This window comes from Megalobrama amblycephala, linkage group LG1 (genome assembly GCF_018812025.1).
Source record: "Megalobrama amblycephala isolate DHTTF-2021 linkage group LG1, ASM1881202v1, whole genome shotgun sequence".
Lineage (NCBI taxonomy): Eukaryota > Metazoa > Chordata > Actinopteri > Cypriniformes > Xenocyprididae > Megalobrama > Megalobrama amblycephala.
The window spans coordinates 54,324,717-54,344,155 of NC_063044.1; the positions used below are offsets into that span (position 1 = coordinate 54,324,717).

The 19,439-nt window shown below is 38.1% G+C and overlaps 2 protein-coding genes across 3 annotated transcripts; both read right to left on the bottom strand.

Annotated features, from left to right (window-relative positions):
* Positions 1-3: 3 nt before the first annotated feature.
* On the bottom strand, positions 4-8,123 carry LOC125275072 (cytochrome P450 2K1-like). Of its 2 annotated transcripts, none has more exons than XM_048201757.1 (9): positions 7,871-8,123; positions 7,635-7,797; positions 6,153-6,302; positions 5,904-6,064; positions 5,620-5,799; positions 2,044-2,152; positions 1,752-1,936; positions 1,531-1,672; positions 4-836 (listed from the first exon to the last, which is right to left on the bottom strand). In XM_048201757.1, exons 1-9 carry the CDS (start codon positions 8,075-8,077, stop codon positions 649-651), a joined length of 1,485 nt encoding a protein of 494 aa, XP_048057714.1. In that variant the 5' UTR covers positions 8,078-8,123; the 3' UTR covers positions 4-648. The 2 variants fall into 2 exon arrangements, with proteins under 2 accessions (XP_048057714.1, XP_048057707.1); XM_048201750.1 differs by having other exon boundaries at positions 2,044-2,185; positions 7,871-8,122.
* A 2,755-nt stretch (positions 8,124-10,878) lies between these two features.
* LOC125275097 (cytochrome P450 2K1-like) lies at positions 10,879-19,098 on the bottom strand. Its single transcript, XM_048201778.1, has 9 exons — positions 18,872-19,098; positions 18,627-18,789; positions 17,888-18,037; positions 17,646-17,806; positions 17,314-17,493; positions 16,963-17,104; positions 16,692-16,876; positions 16,468-16,609; positions 10,879-11,343 (listed from the first exon to the last, which is right to left on the bottom strand). Exons 1-9 carry the CDS (start codon positions 19,073-19,075, stop codon positions 11,156-11,158), a joined length of 1,515 nt encoding a protein of 504 aa, XP_048057735.1. The 5' UTR covers positions 19,076-19,098; the 3' UTR covers positions 10,879-11,155.
* Positions 19,099-19,439: the final 341 nt, after the last annotated feature.

Genomic DNA, 19,439 nt, shown 5'->3' on the forward strand with positions numbered 1-19,439 from the left:
TGATTGTACTAAAATGCGTTTTTATTAAACTGACAAGTTAAGAAAAAAGAAGCATTGACAAGGCTTTTGTACATCAAATATGTTTTCATTAATGTGCAATAATAGCCTAAGATATGGCAAATCGCAAAGATTAACAGAGCATTTATCTTGCAAAACATTTTGTTTTGTTCCAGCAAATCCGAAACAATTAACTAAATATTTATCCACCAGTAAATGGACGCTGTATGCTGGTTAGCATGGCTTAGTTAGTAAATGTCACAATTACAATTTTCTGCATAGATGAGAATATAAGTGAGAAACAAAATTATATTAAGCAAAAAGTTTACTTTCAGAAGATATATCTTGAAGTTTATCCTTTTTTATTTCACTTACATTTTTTCGAATCTTGTCTTACATAGTTGTGCCTCTTATGTTATTTTATTAAAGGAGGTTCATTTTTGTGAGAAAACAACATACATTTTTTATTACATTTTTTTACTACAAAATGTAACATTACATTTTTTTTTTTTTTTTTTTTAGTTTTATGCAATAAAAAAGTCAGAAGTGATTTTGCGGAAGGTTTGTGAGTTATTCACATATTTACATTTTGTGAATTTATTCTGAATAAATGCCAGTAAAATACATTGTTTCTGTTTTGATCATCCAGTATCAGGGGCGTCTGATTGCACACAGCTTGTGTGGGGACGGATTCAATGTGATTCCCACTATTCCTTTGAGATCCAGATCATCTCCAGACACTCCAGGTGGAGTTGTGAAGCGGTAGCTCTGAAGGAGGGAAGTAAAGAACAGGAAGAGCTCCATCCTGGCCAAACTCTCTCCCAAACAAACCCTTCGGCCTGAGAGAGAGAGAGAGAGAGAGAGAGAGAGGAGTTGAATGGTCTGTTTAAAATGCTGTCTGGGTAGGCAGGACACTAGGTTTTAAAACAGAGCAAATGAGAGCAAAAGCAGGGCCGTAACAATAAAAGACATTAACAAGATTATTCCTTTGTGCTCACTGGGAATGGTATGAAACTTAACCTGTCAGACCTTAGTCTAGTTAGACACCATATTGAATTTAATGCGGATGAAAACATGGCTATGAGGGATAGACTTACAGTCTTTACAATGGCAAACTCTGTATAAAGGTCCTATTACATCATTTTCACACTAAACCTGTTTTGGAGTTTTTGCCCACTGATAGGTTTTTTTATTTTTTTATTTAGAAAGACATTTCATCTGCTGAACAATCGGTGTGTTGTTAAACAACAGTACAATTGAACACACTATAATTTTATCCTTCACAGCCTCATTTTCATTCTTGTCAAAAATGAAAAATGGAACTACCCTGACTATAAGGTCTATAGGAAATTAATGAGAAATATGAATAAAAATATGAAAATACTGAGAATTTTGGAGGTACAATCCACAAATCAGCCAACATGGAAACAAAAAGACTGAGAGAGAGAGAGAGAGAGAGAGAGAGAGAGACTGTTTAATTCCAAGTCAAATGATTATTTCCTCAAAACACTGGGAGCTCAGATTTGAGCATACCTGAAGAAAAGGGCATGAAAGCATCTCTCTTGACAAACTGGCCCTTCTCATCTAGGAAGTGTTCTGGGTAAAAGCTGTTCGGTTTCTCCCATTCATTTGGATCCTTCAGAACAGATGTCAGCAGAGGAATGACAGGAGTACCCTAGAAAATGGAGAAAAGATGATGTTCAAGATGCACATGGTATCTTTTCTAGGCCTACATGTTTACGCATCTGACAGACCTTTTTGATGAAGTATCCATTGAAGTGAACGTCACAGCTGGTCTTATGAGGGAGATTCATGGGCACTATGTTGGCCAATCTCTGAGTTTCATGAATCACAGCATCTGTATATGGTAATTTCTTTCTGTCGTCCACCACTGGCTGACGTCCACCGATCACTCCGTCAATCTCGTCCTGAACTCGATCTGCATTATAGCATATATTTGTGTTTTATGACTCAGTGAATGGGGGGGGGGCCTTCACAAATACACATCAGCATTGGAACAAATACTTCACTTTACTGTTACTTTACCCTGTATATGAGGGTATTTGGCCATGAGCATCAAACCCCAGCGCAGAGTCGTTCCTGTCGTGTCAGTACCAGCAGCAAACAGATTTCCTACCATCGCAAGAAGATTCTCCTGGTGAAAATGCGAATCCTTCATGCCAGATTGCTGACAAGTACAAATCCACAAAGCACAAATTTATCATGTTTACTAAAATACTGAGGAAACATATTATAGTTAGAAAATTGAAACAATGAAATTCATGCAGTTGTAGTTTAAGGACCAAAATCCAAACGGATATTAAGATATCTTTATATATTTATTGAGTTACAGGCAAAAACATTTTTTCCAATATTTGAACTTTTACCATTAGCATATGATGCAACAAGGATTGAAAAAAATCAAGAGATTTTACTAATTGAACTATCTGTATCATGTTACAACAAGGTCTCATTTCCCAGATAGCAAGCAACCAGTAAAATAATAAGACAATAATAATGTCTCAATGTTAACCACATTGAATCAATATCACTTTTGCACCTGCAATTAATGTTGAACAAATGTTGAAATTTTAGCAAAAATCAATGGTAACGGCATTGAATCAATGTTACAATGTGATGTTGGTTCAACATCATTCTTGCACTCTCAGAAAATGAAACAACTACAACTGACTTAAAGACACACAGCCTGAAATCAACTGAAAATAAAAGAAGACAATAAATCTCTCAAGATCTCAGCAGAGGATGATTAAACAACTCAAAAAAGAGAAGTTCACTTATTACTAACCAGTTTGAATTTATGTCATTCATATTCTTTTTGAGAATTAACAGAGGTTTAGATGTTGATATTTTATTGAAAATGTGTAATGCCTGTACAAGATCTGTCTTAGCCAACCAACTTTGAAATTCTCAGAATGCTTTTAGCCTCCTGAACTTTGCATGTAAATCACGAATTGGCTCCGGTCGGTCTAGGAGTGACTGTGACTTTTGGCATCTTTGTGGACCCACTGAGGTTAAACAGAGAACCCCAGACCCCAGCTCTGGGGACTTCAAAAGAATCACCCATGTGGACCCATGCGGCCACAGGCCAGACCAGCCAAATCCCAATACACACCACACACACACAGAGACACACACACAAACACGCATGAGGATTATATATACAAAATATGACTATGCCAAAGTGTACTCGCCGTTCTACATACATGCAAGCTATATGTATGTATCCCTAGTGTACAAGCTTAGCTATGACTGTAGTTGTGTTAGTGTCATTCTAAATGATAAAATTCGAGTATAAACTATCTTCCCTTATATGCTTTTGCCACCTGACAAGTTTGGTTTCTTTGTAAAGCTCTCTTTATGCCTTATTCAACAATGTGTCACATTACTGTAAAATGCATTGCTCTATTTTTAATGGTACTTTGAAGAAAGTACACTCCGATCTGATACATAAGTTTTGCAAATCGAGCCACAAGACAAGACAAAGAAAAGTTTTGCCCGCCGGAATTTCACACTTACCATTAACTGTTTCAACCAAGGAGGCGTGTTGGCTTGTTTGTCCATAAAAGACAAGCACAAACATTTTTGCTTTGTATCTCGATTATCTCTGAATTGTCCATCGCCATCTCATGCACGTCTCTCCCGGACGTCTCGGCGACATCACGCGCTCATCTTCTTTCGGGACGACCATCTCCGGCGAAATGAACTTTCAAGTCCTCACTTCAAATCTTTCCGCGGAAACGGAAGAAGCCAACGAACTGCAGCCGCACTGAACCAAAACTCAGCATGCAAACTAATGGAAGTACCGCTTCTCTATCTTAGATGCGATAAGTCATACGACCTAACCAAGTAATATTGATTCTTTGCTGGCTCTCAAGGACTGTTAGTAAGTTTTGCTACTTGTTCCCTCTCTTTTCCTGTCTTTACTTTTGCTTTTGTATATATATATATATATATCATCTGTGTATATTTAGATGTATAACCTCTGTATATATATATATTAAACACATTATTATGCTCGATTGTTCTGCTGCTAATTCAGAAAAACCAATACACTTCTACATTTTCGATCCAGCAACATTGCTTTACGCTTTGATGCTGTAATAGAAAGTTATTTTCGTGGCCAGAGAATAACATTCTTTTTATAATAGTCTGTGAGAAAAATACTGGTTTGCTGGTCAAACTAGGATAGTTTCTCTAAAAAACTATTAAACTAGAACTAATCATATATGTAATTGATTATAATCCGTTGTAATTAATTCACAATATATGTGCAAAATTCCCTCTTGGGTCAATACATGTATCATAATTAATCATAAGGCTTTATGATTTATTATATTCATATATTTCACCCATGAATTGATTAAATACTTGTAATATTGCTAAAGATCGTTACAAATGTTTGGTCACTATTATGGTGATCAGTAGTTGGACAGTTTGACGCTTGGCTTTTTATGTGAGTTTGTAGTATTTGTAACAGTGTTTACCAAAACACATAATTTGTTGCAAAGAAAAACAAAAACAAAGATGGTAAGGTAATATAGTTTTCAACATCATAAAGTAGAATTATTTGCTAATCTTATCTCTAAACCAAACCAGTTATTTGCTATTAATAGATTATATTTACCAACAATACTTTATTGCCACAGATCATTCTGAATTATGACTTTTAAAATACATTATGGGAAAAAAGATATTTAGACACACACAGACATCAAGAATCAGCATTTGAATCTAAACAATGGTGACATGCTTCATGCTGCAATGCATGCTGGAAATCTTATTACCTGATCATCTTTGTTTCTGGATTCCTTTGCAACAAAGTATGTGTTTTGGTAAATACTGTTACAAAGAGCATAAAAAGTGAAGAGTCAAACTGCCCAACTAAAGGAAACACTGACCGCCATAATAATGCCATTTTCAATAAAATGACAAACATTTTCAATAACACATCAACATCTAAACGTCTGTTAAATTCTCAGAAAGAACTTCTGTAGATGGATGGCAGAAATAAAGTCAGTCTAATTAGTATTAAGTGAAGCTGCTCTTTTTGTAGTTGTTTAATCATCCTCTGCTGAGATCTTCAGAGATTGATTGTCTTCTTTTATTTTCAGTTGATTTCAGGCTGTGTCTTTAAGTCAGTTGTTGTTGTGTTTCATTTTCTGAGAGTGCATGTATGATGTTGAACCAACGTCACATTGTAGCATTGATTCAATGCCATTACCATTGATTTTGTTGAAATTTATTTATTTATTTATTTTTTAATTAATTGTGGGTGCAAAAGTGATATTGATTCAGTGCGGTTAACACTGACACATTAACATTGATTTAACATTATTTTGATGGTTGCTTGGCATCTGGGTAGTTAGCATTGAGTATCATTAAGTAGCATTTAGAAATATTTTTCATTGTTAGTTCATGTTAATGGTTACAAATGGAACCTTATTGTAAAGTGTCATCAAATCTATTTAATTTTAGCATATTTTGTGCATATTTCATTTTAATTTAATAACAAAGTCCAATCATTTAAAAAATATGTTTAATAAACGAGCTGATGATTACTTTTTACTCCATGCTGTATATACAACAAGGTGATTTCTGTACCTCATCGCTCTGTTTGCGGATGAGAAAGGAGTCGACAAGCCCTCTGCGGTCCTGTGGATTCAGAGTCTCCAGCAGCTCATTGATCAACTTCGTCATTTCTGCTTTATTTTTCAGCACATTTCTTACAATAATCCTTTTGCTGTTGAGGAACGGACCCAACCACGGAAATGTATTGTAAAGCTACAAGTACACATAGAGAAAGATATGTATTCATGATTTAAAAAAAAAAAAGAAATTAAAGTCATCCAAATTGTCTCTTTAACATACAGTAAATCATACTTTACCATCATAGAAGCCGATCCACTAATCCGAATGTTTTTATTTGCCCTGTCAACCATTTCTGTGAATCGAGGGTCCGTGTATTCAAATCTGCTGCCGTACACAATAGATGAGATGATATTTGACACAGCGTAGTTCACAGGCTGTGTTGTGTCGAAGGCTTTCCCTGTGAAGAGCAAACAAATGTCTCTCAAGGGATCCTTTTAAACTAAGAACATGATTGCAGAAGTCCATAAATGTGTTTCAGCGTGTACCTTTAAACTTATCAAACTCTCCTTTCAGATACTGAATTTCCTCTATGATTTTGTCTTCACTTCCTCTCTTGCCCATCCCAAAGTCCCGCAGATTGCTGAGAGCGAATCGTCGCATCTCTTTCCAGTTCTCTCCATTGGAAAAGAGGATTCCTGATCAACACAGACAGAACCATCTGATCACAAGTCTAGAAATTAGAAAGTCTGGGAAATTTTCAAACCTTTCCCAATGAGACTTTTTCTTACTACGTAGTGGGCTGCAATAAACTCCAATGGCAGAAGAGCAACAATGAGCAGAAAACTAACCAACACAATAAGATGTCTGCATAGCTTTAATTTTGCTCCATAACAAACCATGTAGGACTCGACACTAGACACGTGCTGATATTCGGTAATAGATATATCACGATAATGAATATGCACAATATTGTTATCGTGGGCACTTCAAAATACTGTGAATAATTATTTATTATGAATTGTTTAAATTTTTATAATGCATTTTAAGAATACTTTACCCATCAACCATATAAATTGCACAACACCTCTGTATGCTGCGTCAAATAAACACACATGTAAACGAGCCCAACGTGCATGAGAAGCACAGGGCAAAAAGAGTGAAGGAGACGTGCTGAATGAAAGTGCACATTCACACTCTGATAGCAGAGGATACTGATGGAACAGCAGAAATGCAGCGGTTACCCTGGAAACCCCGTAAAGAAAGCAGCTGCGCTATTGAACAGTATTTAAAATGCTTCAAATAGCCATTCAGCTTTTTTGTATTTGCAATGTTGTTCATTACAGCACCAAATACTTAATACTTAATCACTTTATAGGCTATTTATTTTCAAACTTAATCATTTTTATATTTTAATCTGGACTACAACATGCCCTATAATGATTGAAAATGTTCTGATTCTGATTGTTCAGTACCACTTAGTGACATAAGGCTTCATTAGTTAACATGTTAATTTATTATTACCAAACATTTATTCATCTTAGTTAATGTTAATTTCTTAGTTAATGTTTAATAACAAATTAAAATTTTTAATTATTATTTAATGGACCTGAGCTAAAACTAACAATGATCAGTTGTATTTCTTTACTAACATTAACAAAAAACAATACCTTCTGTAACAAATATAGCTATTGCTCATTCTTAATCTTAGTTAATGCATTAATTAATGTATTGTAAAGTGTTACCTGATGTTCTTTATATTTGTTTCGAACTTGTGTATTGTGTTATTGTGTTTAATAATGTCCAGAGTTATTTTTTGTTATAAGAAAAATAGTTCTTAAACATGTTATACTATAAAAACAGTTTTTTTGCAACTTATTTCAATATTGTGATAATACCGTATACTGTGATAAAAGCTTCAGCAATCATTGCAACATGAAAATTTGATACCGTCACATGACTACTCGACACATTTGGATTGTAAATAAAGAACTGATTTAAATGCAAACACAGCATTGAGTTATTCTTACCATGGCCGTCGTTAACTATCCTGAAACCAGGCGTAATATCTCGCTCCCCAAACTCATCTGCATAGTTCACAAGTGCTTCTTTAACGGTTTTATGTCCAACTAGTACCACAACTTTTTTAGGACCCAAAAACACTTGGTAAACATTCCCATAGGTTCTGGACAGCTGAAGGACACAGAGAAGGACATCTGTTAAAATGTACTATAATAGATTAAATGTATCTATGTCAAGTTCTCACCTCACAAAGGCTGTCAAAGGGTCTCGTGAGGTCAAGACTCAGCAGGTTCCCCAACAGTGGCAGAGGTTTGGGTCCCGGTGGCTCGATTTCCCCCTCTTTCTGAGATCTGGAGTCACAGGTAAGTCGATATAAAACCATTAACAAAAGAAAAGCACCCAGTAATGCACCTGTGCTGGAAAAATTCAGCATTGATTCAACAACAGCCATTTTTTAAGGCTGCATAAATGTTCTGCTGCATCCAAACTCTTGTAATGCATACTTATGGGAGGGACCTAAATTAAATCCAATGAGAGTTTGTAATTCAAAACAAGGTAGCCATGAGAATACAGTGCTGTTATGGTTGCAACAGGAACCAGGTACATGAGTCATGAGTCATGACAATGAATTAATGAACATTAAATTAGTACTAAGGCCAAAGAACAATAATACAAAACACTTGTCTTTAACATCAGAGGTATAATTCAAATGACCTTTTTGTTTTGTATGATATATACAAAGATATTGTGATTTATTGGGCTACACTTGCATGAGTATTTAAACTGTTATTGGTAAGCAGTTTTAACTGTAACTTGCTGTAATTTTTTTCTTCCGCCATATGCACACTATAAAAACCAAAGACCTGCCAGCCAACCCAATGTAAGCAAACCTGAAAATTCACAATGATTCAATAATTTACAGACAGTGTTTCTGATTGGCTACAAAACGTCTGGGCTGCACCCCATGTATTTATTTTCTTGGGCTGTCCCAGACACAGGTTTTAGGGATATTTTATCCATGATTTAAGCATTTTCTTACACCAAGATCAAAACTGAACTAATTCAGTCTAACTGAACCAAAGTTCGCTTTCATCTTAGAACTGATCCATAACTGAATTAATAGTGTTTCTTTGCACTTAGGAAATAAATGATAACTTATAAAACACTTATCTTAGATTTGAGCCAGCTAAGTAACACAATGTACACCAAATTCTAATAGGACACTTTCTCTCTGTCTTGTATATAAAAGAACCTAATTTCAGTGATCATTTTATGGAGAAACAATAACTTTATTTGTGAGTTTCAGGTCTTTTTGTACTTAATCATGTAAAGTGCCATAGATTACTGGTTGTAATACATATGACTGAGATGTGACAATTGGAATGATTTTGAATGAGAAAGTTTAATAAATTATAACCTGACAATACATGTAAGTACTGAATTAATAGCTTAAGATCTAAACAAGACTGTATTGACTGGAACAGCACTGACTAACTACTGATCTACAGTAAACAAAATGTGCCATGGTATACACACTATATAAACAGGTGATAATGCTTCAGTCAGATTTTCAATAGCAATGATATAGTTTACAGCAGGTCATCTGTCAAATTCAATTTCAGTTCAATATTTTAAGAGGCATTTAAAATTCATAGCAAATAGCAAAACAACCAGTGAAGTCATTAAATTATTTGCTCTTGTTTTCAGTTAAGTGCATTTGATCACAATGCATAAAATTAGTGCAACAACGATCAACGAAAGAGCAAATTTGGTTAAGATTTTCAAGACAATATAGAGAAAAAATAATGCAATATGTTGATTTCTGTACCTCGTCGCTCTGTTTGCGGATGAGAAAAGAGTCGACAAATCCTCTGAGGTCCTGTGGATTCAGCGTCTCCAGCAGCCCATTGATCAACTTCTTCATCTCCATTTGACATTGTACAACATTTTCTATAATAATCCTTTTGTCTTTCAGGAACAAGCCCAACCATGGAAATACATTGTAAATCTAGAAATGCACATTTAATGAAACTGAGTGACAGATGTTCTCCAGAGATATACTTTCAAAATGTCTGTGGACAAACTACATGCAATTTCAGCAAAAGTTCTGGGTTAGTTCACTCAAAAATTAAAATTCTGTCATTAATTACAATTAATTCAATGAAATAATGACTTTTTTCAGCAATATCAAAGCTTTACGAATCTTTTGTTTCAAAGCAGTGATTCGGAGCATGTATCAAACTGCCAAAGTCACGTGATTTCAGTAAACGAGGCTTAGTTAAGTCATATGTGTTTCGAAATTTCAATGGTTCACCACTGGGGGGTGTGACTTTGGCAGTTTGATACATGCTCCAAACTACTGATTTGAAACAAAAGATTTGAAAAAAAAAAAAAAAAAAAACGGCCATCACTAGATTGCTGAATAAAGTCATTATTTGTTTTTTTGGCTCACAAAAAGTATTCTTGTCACTTCTTAACATTAAGGTTGAACTACTGTAGTCACATGAACTCTTTTAAATATGTCTTTAGTACCTTTCTGGGCATCTGAAAGTGTTAATTATCTTGCTGTCAATGGAGGCCTCACTGAGCCATCGGATTTCATTAAAATGATCATAACTTGTGTTCCTCTATGATTTTATCTTCACTTCCTCTCTTGCCCATCCTGAAGTCCCGCAGGTTGCTGAGAGCGAAGCGTCGCATCTCTTTCCAGTTCTCTCCATTTTAAAAAAGGATTCCTGATCAACACAAATGCTTCCCATATTCACGCATTAGGTCAGTAGGCGGAAAGTGGGCGGTCTTTTGTGGCGATTCGAACACATTCGACCACATGAGTGTTTACACTACAAAAGCAATACGGTCAAATGCGTTTTCAACTACCTCTGGAAGTGGTCAAAAGTGGACAAGCTCAAAACATTTTAGACCCCATTTACACCTGTATTTAGTGTCATCCACTTGTGGTCTTAACACCAGGTGTAAACAGGGCCAAAAACACTTTGATTGTGTCATTAATAAAGTGGATTGGCAAAAAAATTAATTAATAAATCACACAAAGTATGAAGTATATGCTAAAAATTTCAACAAAGTCAATTCTTTCACAAAATAATGTTATTATTATTATAAAAGATTGCTCACAGACTGTATAAAAGTCATAATTATGATATTAAAAGATGACATTATGAAATAAGATGTCAATAATGACATTAAACAAATATTTATAACATAAAAAGTAGAAATTATAACAAAAACTCATAATTATGACATAAAAAATGCTTTTTATTTCTCCAAACAATCAATAACAATATTCCTTATTGATTTATAATCTAGAAATGTTTCATTCCTATTAAAGATTTTTACTTGTCTGAAAAGTTTATAATACAAAAAGAAGTGGTTTGACACATTGCTAATTATTTACATATATATACATTTAGTCAGAAGAATGAGTAAAATAATTGCAGAAATCATCCAATTTATACTGAAATGGGGTAAAATTTATGTGTTTTGTTCTAATAACTGATGATATTTTCTTGGATCAGGAGCGTCTGATCGCACACAGCTTGTGTGGGGACGGATTCAATGTGATTCCCACTATTCCTTTGAGATCCAGATCATCTCCAGACACTCCAGGTGGAGTTGTGAAGCGGTAGCTCTGAAGGAGGGAAGTGAAGAACAGGAAGAGCTCCATCCTGGCCAAACTCTCTCCCAAACAAACCCTTCGGCCTGAGAGAGAGAAAGAGAGGAGTTGAATGGTCTGTTTAAAAATGCCGTCTAGGTAGGCAGGAAGTTTTGAAACAGAGCCAATGGGAGCTAAAGCAGGGCCGTAACCACAAAAGACATTAACAAGATTATAGGTGCTTACTGGGAATGGTATGAAACTTGACCCGTCAGACCTTAGTCAGGTTAGACACCATATTGAATTTAATACGGATAAAAACAAGGTTTTGAGGGATAGACTTACAGTCTTTACAATGGCACACTCTGTATAAAGGTCCTATTACATCATTTAAGACCTGTTTTGAAGTTTTTTAGAAAGACATTTCATCTGCTGAACAATCAGCGTGTTGTTAAATGACTGTTCCTCAGTCATTTAGTGGGGCGTGATTTCACCAAGTACAACATGTTCCTAGATGGAACAACATGTAGTTAGTGTATGAAGCCAAGTTTTCTCTGTAATTATTCATTACTTACAAAGTCAATTCAATAATTATTTACAAAGTCGAAAAGACAATCGCAACTTCTGTTTGATGCTGACTTTAAATGTGAATATAGGTATAATATGGGTGAACGCGATCATGCAAAGATCCAGCAGCAGGAGACTCCGGCCACCGGCTAGCACCCGGGGAAGTCAGAGTGGTCCCCAGGATCTGACTAAACTTCTCCAGAGAGGTATGGAGGTGCGGGCATTCACCCAGAAGTTCTGGTCACGGACAGAGAGGTTTAGTCTCCCTGATGCAGTCCTCAAGGACACATTTAATAACTGCTTAGATGACCCTCTGCCGCAGTGGGAGATGGAGCTGGTGAAGGGGCTAAATTTCTGGAATTTCTCTAATTACCTGTATCTGCGTAAGAATGGGCAGATTCGGTTACCTCCAGCACCTGCTCCAGCCCATCAGTCCACTCGTCAGCCCGCTCCAGCCCGCGGGCCCGCTCCAGAACACGCTCCAGCCCATCAGTCCACTCATCAGCCCGCTCCAGCCCGTGGGCCCGCTCCAGAACCCGCTCCAGCCCATCAGTCCACTCAAGTCTGTGAATCTGCTCCAGCCAGTGAGTCCGCTCCAGCCAGTGAATCCGCTCCAGAGACCACTCCAGTCTGTGAGTTCGCTCCAGAGCCCACAGAGGAGGTGTACCTTTTCAGAGTCTGCTCCAGCCCCGCATGTGCTTCCTGTCAGTCCCGTCATGGCCAGAAGGATGGCCATGTTCTTACGTTCAATGTTCTGGCTGTCTTGCGGGCCTGGAGGATACATTCCAGTTCTTTTGATCGTGGACCAGTCTGCCAGCCTGAGCCCGCTGCCATCCCAGAGCAGCCCGAGCCCGCTGCCGTCCCGGAGCAGCCCGAGCCCGCTGTCGCCCCAGAGCAGCCCGCTCTCCTTGTCAGTCCTGTTATGGCCAAGAGGGCTATCTTCACTTTTTATGTTCTGGCTGTCCTGCGTGCATGGAGGATGCACTTGAACTTTATTGACTTTGGAACAGTCTGCCAGCCCAAGCCCGCTGTTGTCCCAGAGCAGCCCTCTGTTGTTCCAGAGCAGGCCGCTGTTGTCCCAGAGCAGCCCTCTGTTGTCCCAGAGCAGCCCTCTGTTGTTCCAGAGCAGGCCGCTGTTGTCCCAGAGCAGCCTGCTTCCGTTCCAGAGCAGCTCGCTGTCATTCCAGAACGGCCTGCTGCCATCTCAGAGCTGCTCGCTCTTCCTGATACGGTCACTGAGGCCGTCACCAAGCAGCCAGCTCTCCATGATACGGCCTCGGAGGCTGTCAATGAGCAGCCCGTTCTTCCTGATGTGGTCTCTGAGCTCCCTTGGTCTGCCCTGCCGCGCCGCCACCCAGGCTGTCAGTCCTGCTGAAGCCCACCTGGTCAGTTCCTCCAGCACCGCCCTGGCATTCAGCCAGGACTCCAGACCTGCTGGAACCCACCTGGAGTGCTTATAACCCAAATGGAGCAAGAGGTAAGTGAACGTGTGATGATTATCAGGGCCAGTATATATGTAGAAAAGCTGATAAAGACACAAAATACATGTAAGCAGCTTTCTCTCCAGTGAACAAGATTATAACGTTATTCCTGATGCTGATGTACAGTTCAAATGTTAAATCTGAGGTAGACATATATATCTCTCGGTTGTTTAGTTTCCTTAACTTTATATCGCGATGCTGTGTTGTAATTCTAGGGTTTCCCTCAAGTCATAGGATTACCCTGCTGTCGGGACAAATAAACAATCGCAACTTCTGCTTGATGCCGACTTTCTATATAGGGGTTGCACATGCACAGACTAGTTGACTTTAATGCTCTACCATGACGCTTTAAGCTTGACGTCAACAAGTTGCTGATCATAGCCTATAGAGGGCGCAACATGATAAGAAATCATTGAAGTCCACCTTTACACACGGGTGTGTCTCAATCAGCTCCCTAGTTCAGTGGTCAGGGCACTGATCAGGGAGTCAGCCATTTTAAGGGCAGTCTCAATCGCAGAATCCTTCCAGGGCACTAAAAACTTTCGCTCCCTAAAAAGTCCCACAATGCACCACGTGGCATACTCCTCAATATCGCTTTAAAATACAGCATTCTGTGCAGAACTTAAATGAGTCCGATATGTTTTGTGGTCTGTGCCAACTCACGGATATGATCCAATCTAGACCGGAGCAGACTGTGTTCACACTGCGGTGGTTCACATGACACTAACGTGAAAACAGACTATATTCACTTCGATGGAAAGCATATTTACACTGTCTGAATCGTTCCCTATCCCCTATATAGTGCACTATGTGCCATTCACCATGTAGAAACTAGTAAATGTGTGAACAAATGACCGATTTCAGCCACAGCGTCAGTGTATGTTTATAGTGTAGGAGGGGCGGGACTTCAGATTCTATAGAGCATTTGATTGGACAGAAGATCTGATGAGAAGCTGAAGTCCACAGTGATGTCATGGAAATCTGTGATCCATTTTAGCGGAAGTGAGAGGCTGTAAGTTTTGAATGCTTATATCTCCTAAATACGATTTTTGTCATTGTTTTGGAACACACCAGCTTATTCATAACCTTAAGACTAACATATTTATACTAAAAGCTAAAAAAACATTTGATTTCAGGGGGACTTCATCAAACATGCAGCGTCAAAAGAACATATGACAAGTATGGCACTCTAGAAAGAGAGAGAAAAACAGACTGAAAGTGGACAGGAAATGTCCACCCTGGTTAACAGTAACCAGTTAGCTAGGAATTGCTACTATCTCTCCTCTATAGTGGACATGGTTGAATTTCTTGTAGTGAATCATTTGCCACTCAGGGGAAGCACAGATGCATTTGATAGTCTAACAGAGGGTGGGAGTGGACCTTTCCTCTCATTATTTGAAAACACCCTCATGCGAAGATCCATAGCTTAGGAGTGTTGTAAAGACAATAACAGGCAATGAAACGTACTATTCTCACGATATTCAAAATGACGTTATTGCAGTCTGTTGACTCAAGAAATTGTTCGAGAAGTTGCAGACTCGTGGTACATAATCATAGTAGATGGGATATGTGACCCAACCAGAATGGAAAATATTTCCATCATCGTTCACTTTGTTAATTGGACTAACCTTTTCCATGACAACAAATGTAAAAGGGGATGCCCAAACCCTGACCAACAAAATGATTATAGAGCTTGAAAAGACTGGGCTCAGTACTTCTAAAATATTGAGCCTCTCTTATGGAGGAGTACAGAAAACTTTGCAGGACAAATTAGGAAGACTGATTCCAAATGTGCATTGCTTCAATCATCAGCACCACCTTGTGGTCATTCATGCAATATCCACCATAGTCTTAAGAGACTCATTGAACAGCAGTGGACAGGGCATCTTCAAATACAAAAAAAAAAAAAAAAAAAAACTGAATTATTTTCAAGACATTACTGAGTTATTAGCACGATCGATGGCAATCACAGATATGAGACAGAGGTACACATGGAAGTAGCTGGCCTGATTAGGGAAGTACCAGAGACAAGCTTTAAATTTATTGTTTCATCTGGTATTGCCCAAGTTTCTACAACTGCTTGATGCTTCAAACAAACTGATGCAGTCAGACGACATAGACCTGATAAGAATTCCTTGCAAAATTGCACTGTGAATCTGACTTCTTAGAGCTGTGGGGGAAGGCTGAAGACACTGAAATTCCAAGACCTTCCAAACAAAAACCACTAACAAAGGCTTTCAAGAATATCTGCTGGAGGAGAGCATTGGCCAAGCTCAAGGTGATTTGGGAAATGAAGAGGAGCTTTGATGATTGCACTACAGTACTTTGAATGCAGTGCTTGCAGAAATCTCGGAGTGTTTTGGAGAACGAGTTAATTAAAACACTTTCAGCTTTTGATCCACAGAATGACAGCACTTTCTTGGATGCGCACCTCGTTCTACACATGCTGAACTTAACTAATTCGAAAGTGGTTCATTCCGAATTTGTTGTGACCCGACAATTCCTGCATAGGTTTGGATTGGTTTCGAGTTGTTTATTCTATGGCCATGTGGAAAAATAATTTTCTACTCTGAAAAATGTGTTCACGGACAAGCGAAAGGCACATTTAGTGCAACTGGCATTTGAAAAGGACTTGACAAGAACATTTTGGGATGAATGGAAATAGGGTTGGGCTGATAGACAATGCCATTGTTCATCACCGATGGCTAACAGACATCACAATGTTGAGCCAGCACAGTGATCCCCCCTCACCCTTCCAACAAAAAAACATCTTAATTATTGTGCAAGAAATGCCAAATGAATTATAGGCTAGTAGATGTTTTACACAAACTAAACCATTGATATTAAAATATGGTGGACCGCGGTCCGCATCCCAACCTCAGACAGAACGGTAACACCATTTTACTGTTTAGTTGAAGTGAGCAGCGTGTCAAAACAGCGGTGCGAATCACACCACAAGCACTCAGGATTGTTTGCTGTAATGATATTTCAGCCATATATCCTCTTGTACTTTTATCTAAAGCCAAACGCGCTTCATTCAAGCCCTCCAGACGCGTGCCACATTAACGGTCCACTGGTGCGGAGCAGAGCAAGCATTTTTAATTAATTCCAATGGAAGTTGAGGTTAACGCTCAAATGCAAACGTAAGCATTAAGCTCAACTTAACCTAACCTTTTACTGTACCTGCAGAAAAGGGAATGAAAGCATCTCTCTTGACAAACTGGCCCTTCTCGTCTAGGAAGTGTTCTGGGTAAAAGCTATTTGGTTTCTCCCATTCATTTGGATCCTTCAGAACAGACGTCAGGAGAGGAACTACAGTGGTACCCTAGAAAATGGAGAAAAGATGATGTTCAAGATGTACATGGTATCTTTTTTAGGCCTTATACCCATTTATTCTTCTGACAGACCTTTTTGATGAAGTATCCATTGAAGTGAACGTCGCAGCTGGTTATATGCGGCAGACTCAAGGGTACTATATTAGCCAGTCTCTGAGTTTCATGAATCACAGCATCTGTATACGGTAATTTCTTTCTGTCTTCCACCACTGGCTGACGTCCACCGATCACTCGGTCAATCTCCTCTTGAACTCGATCTGCAAACAAATGCAACATGTTTGTTCCTTTGGACACTATTGGATTCAGCACTGAGGAAAATCTCTTGGCATTACTGTGTTTTTACCCTGTATCTGAGGGTATTTGGCCATGAGCATCAAACCCCAGCGCAGAGTCGTTCCTGTCGTGTCAGTACCAGCAACAAACAGATTTGTCACAGTCATCATTAGATTCTCATCATGAAAGTATGTGTCCTTCTTGCCAGATTTCTGTCAAATGCAATCCACAAAATAAATATGCTATTTATTCACATAACCAATAACATAAACTTAACATAAACATAAAGACCTATTCAGATCGTGTGCAAACTTCTGATTGACATCTTCCACCTGATTGTCCGATTATTCCAGTAAAGGTCATCATAATATTATGGGCAAAAAATATAAAATAAAATAATGCAACATGTTGATTTCTGTACCTCTTCACTCTGTTTGCGGATGAGAAAGGAGTCGACAAACCCTCTGCGGTCCTGTGGATTCAGAGTCTCCAGCAGCCCTTTGATCAACCTCGTCATCTCCACTCGACTTTGGACAATATTTTGTACAATAATCCTTTTGTTTTTCAGGAATGGGCCCAACCACGGAAATATATCATAAATCTAGAAATGCACATTCAAAAGAAACAGATGTTTTACAGAGATACACTTTCAAAAGTATCTATTGTAGATTTTGAGACATTGATTCTAAAGTCAGTAGACAAACTACATTCAATTTCAGCAAAAGTTCTGGTTAACATGTCGATTATACTTACCCACATAGAAATCGATCCACCGACCCGAACATTTTCATTTGCCCTGTCGACCATTTCTGTGAATCGAGGGTCTGTGTATTCGAATCTGCTGCCGTACACAATAGATGAGATGATGTTTGACACAGCGTAGTTCACAGGCTGTGTTGTGTCGAAGGCTTTCCCTGTGAAGAGCAAACAAATGTCTCTCAATGGATCCTTTAAACAATGATTGCAGATGTTCATAAATGTGTTTCAGCGTGTACCTTCAAACTTATCAAACTCTCCTTTCAGATACTGAATTTCCTCTATGATTTTGTCTTCACTTCCTCTCTTGCCCATCCCGAAGTCCCGCAGGTTGCTGAGAGCAAAGCGTCGCATCTCTTTCCAGTTCTCTCCATTGGAAAAGAGGATTCCTGATCAACACAAAACCACATTACTATGAGTCTCAGCAACAACACAAGCAGAAAATTATTACTTACTGAGTTAGACATACATTAACCTTAGACCTTTGGGACCTATAAAGTGTCAGTTTGCCTATAAGCATTATCTGTCATGTTAATAATGAGTGACAAGTCGACCTATATTGGGTAATCTATGTGTTTAGATCACTAGTCATTTTACAAATGACTAGTCATGAATTTATATGTTAAAAAAGTGAAAACCAATTTTGTCCTAAAATAATGCTTGGAATCCACAAGTTCTCCTTGATTAAAGACTTATTAAGCCAACAGTCCCATAATCAAAGGTATTTTTAGGTTTTATATTGTTAAAGTGGTCGATTCACCACCAAATATGTTATGCATGTTTATAATGAGCTCACATTTGTGCCAAATTGAATTAATTTTTTCTTTTTTTCTTTCAGTGTTTTACCCATTTGAATACATTTCATTGGACTGGAGAAGCCACAAGAAACTGAAAGCTTGAGCAACATGTTTGTTTTGCAAAATGTCTAGCATTTACGGTTCATACATTGATTTTAGGCAGAAAAGAGTAGAATCCTACCATGTTCGTCATTCATTATCCTGAAACCAGGTCCAATTTTTCTGTCGCCAAACTCTTCTGCATAGTTCACAAGAGCTTCTTTGACAGTTTTGTACCCAACTAAGATCACAGTTTTTCTGGGACCCAAAAACACTTGGAATACATTTCCATAGGTTTTGGACAGCTGGAGGACACAGAGAAAGACATTTACAAACAAATCTAAAAATGTTAGGCTACTATTCATTTTAATTGTATCAAGTTTTCACCTCACAAAAGGTGTCAAAGGGTCTCTTGAGGTCAAGGGTCAGCAGGTTCCCCAGCAGCGGCAGTGGTTTGGGTCCAGGTGGCTCTTTCCCATCTTTCTGAGATCTGGATCCAGAGGAAAGCAAATACAAAACCAGAATCAACAGCAAGGCACCCAGAACTGTACCTGTGCTGAGAAACTGCAGAAGTGACTCAAATACAGCCATTTTCTCTCTAAGCTTCTGAACTGATGCACTCACACATTTATAGCTGCTATGTAAGGGAGGGACCTCATGTGATCCTAAACAAACTATAAAAATCCATGAGAAGAGGGTTGGTATGGTTACATAAGCATGTATGTGACACCATTTGGGGAATCATTAACCTTCTTCAGCTTGTTAAAACAAGACAGGAACATTATTTAAGCCATAAAGCCATGATAACAAAAATAATAATAATAATAAAACAGGTGTAACACAATCTTTGCTTCAATATATTTTTTTTTAATTTATGGGATTAAAACGTCTTTTGGTTTTATATGCACAAAATATTGCAATGTCTACTTGCCCAACAATGCACAGCAAAGCAGGT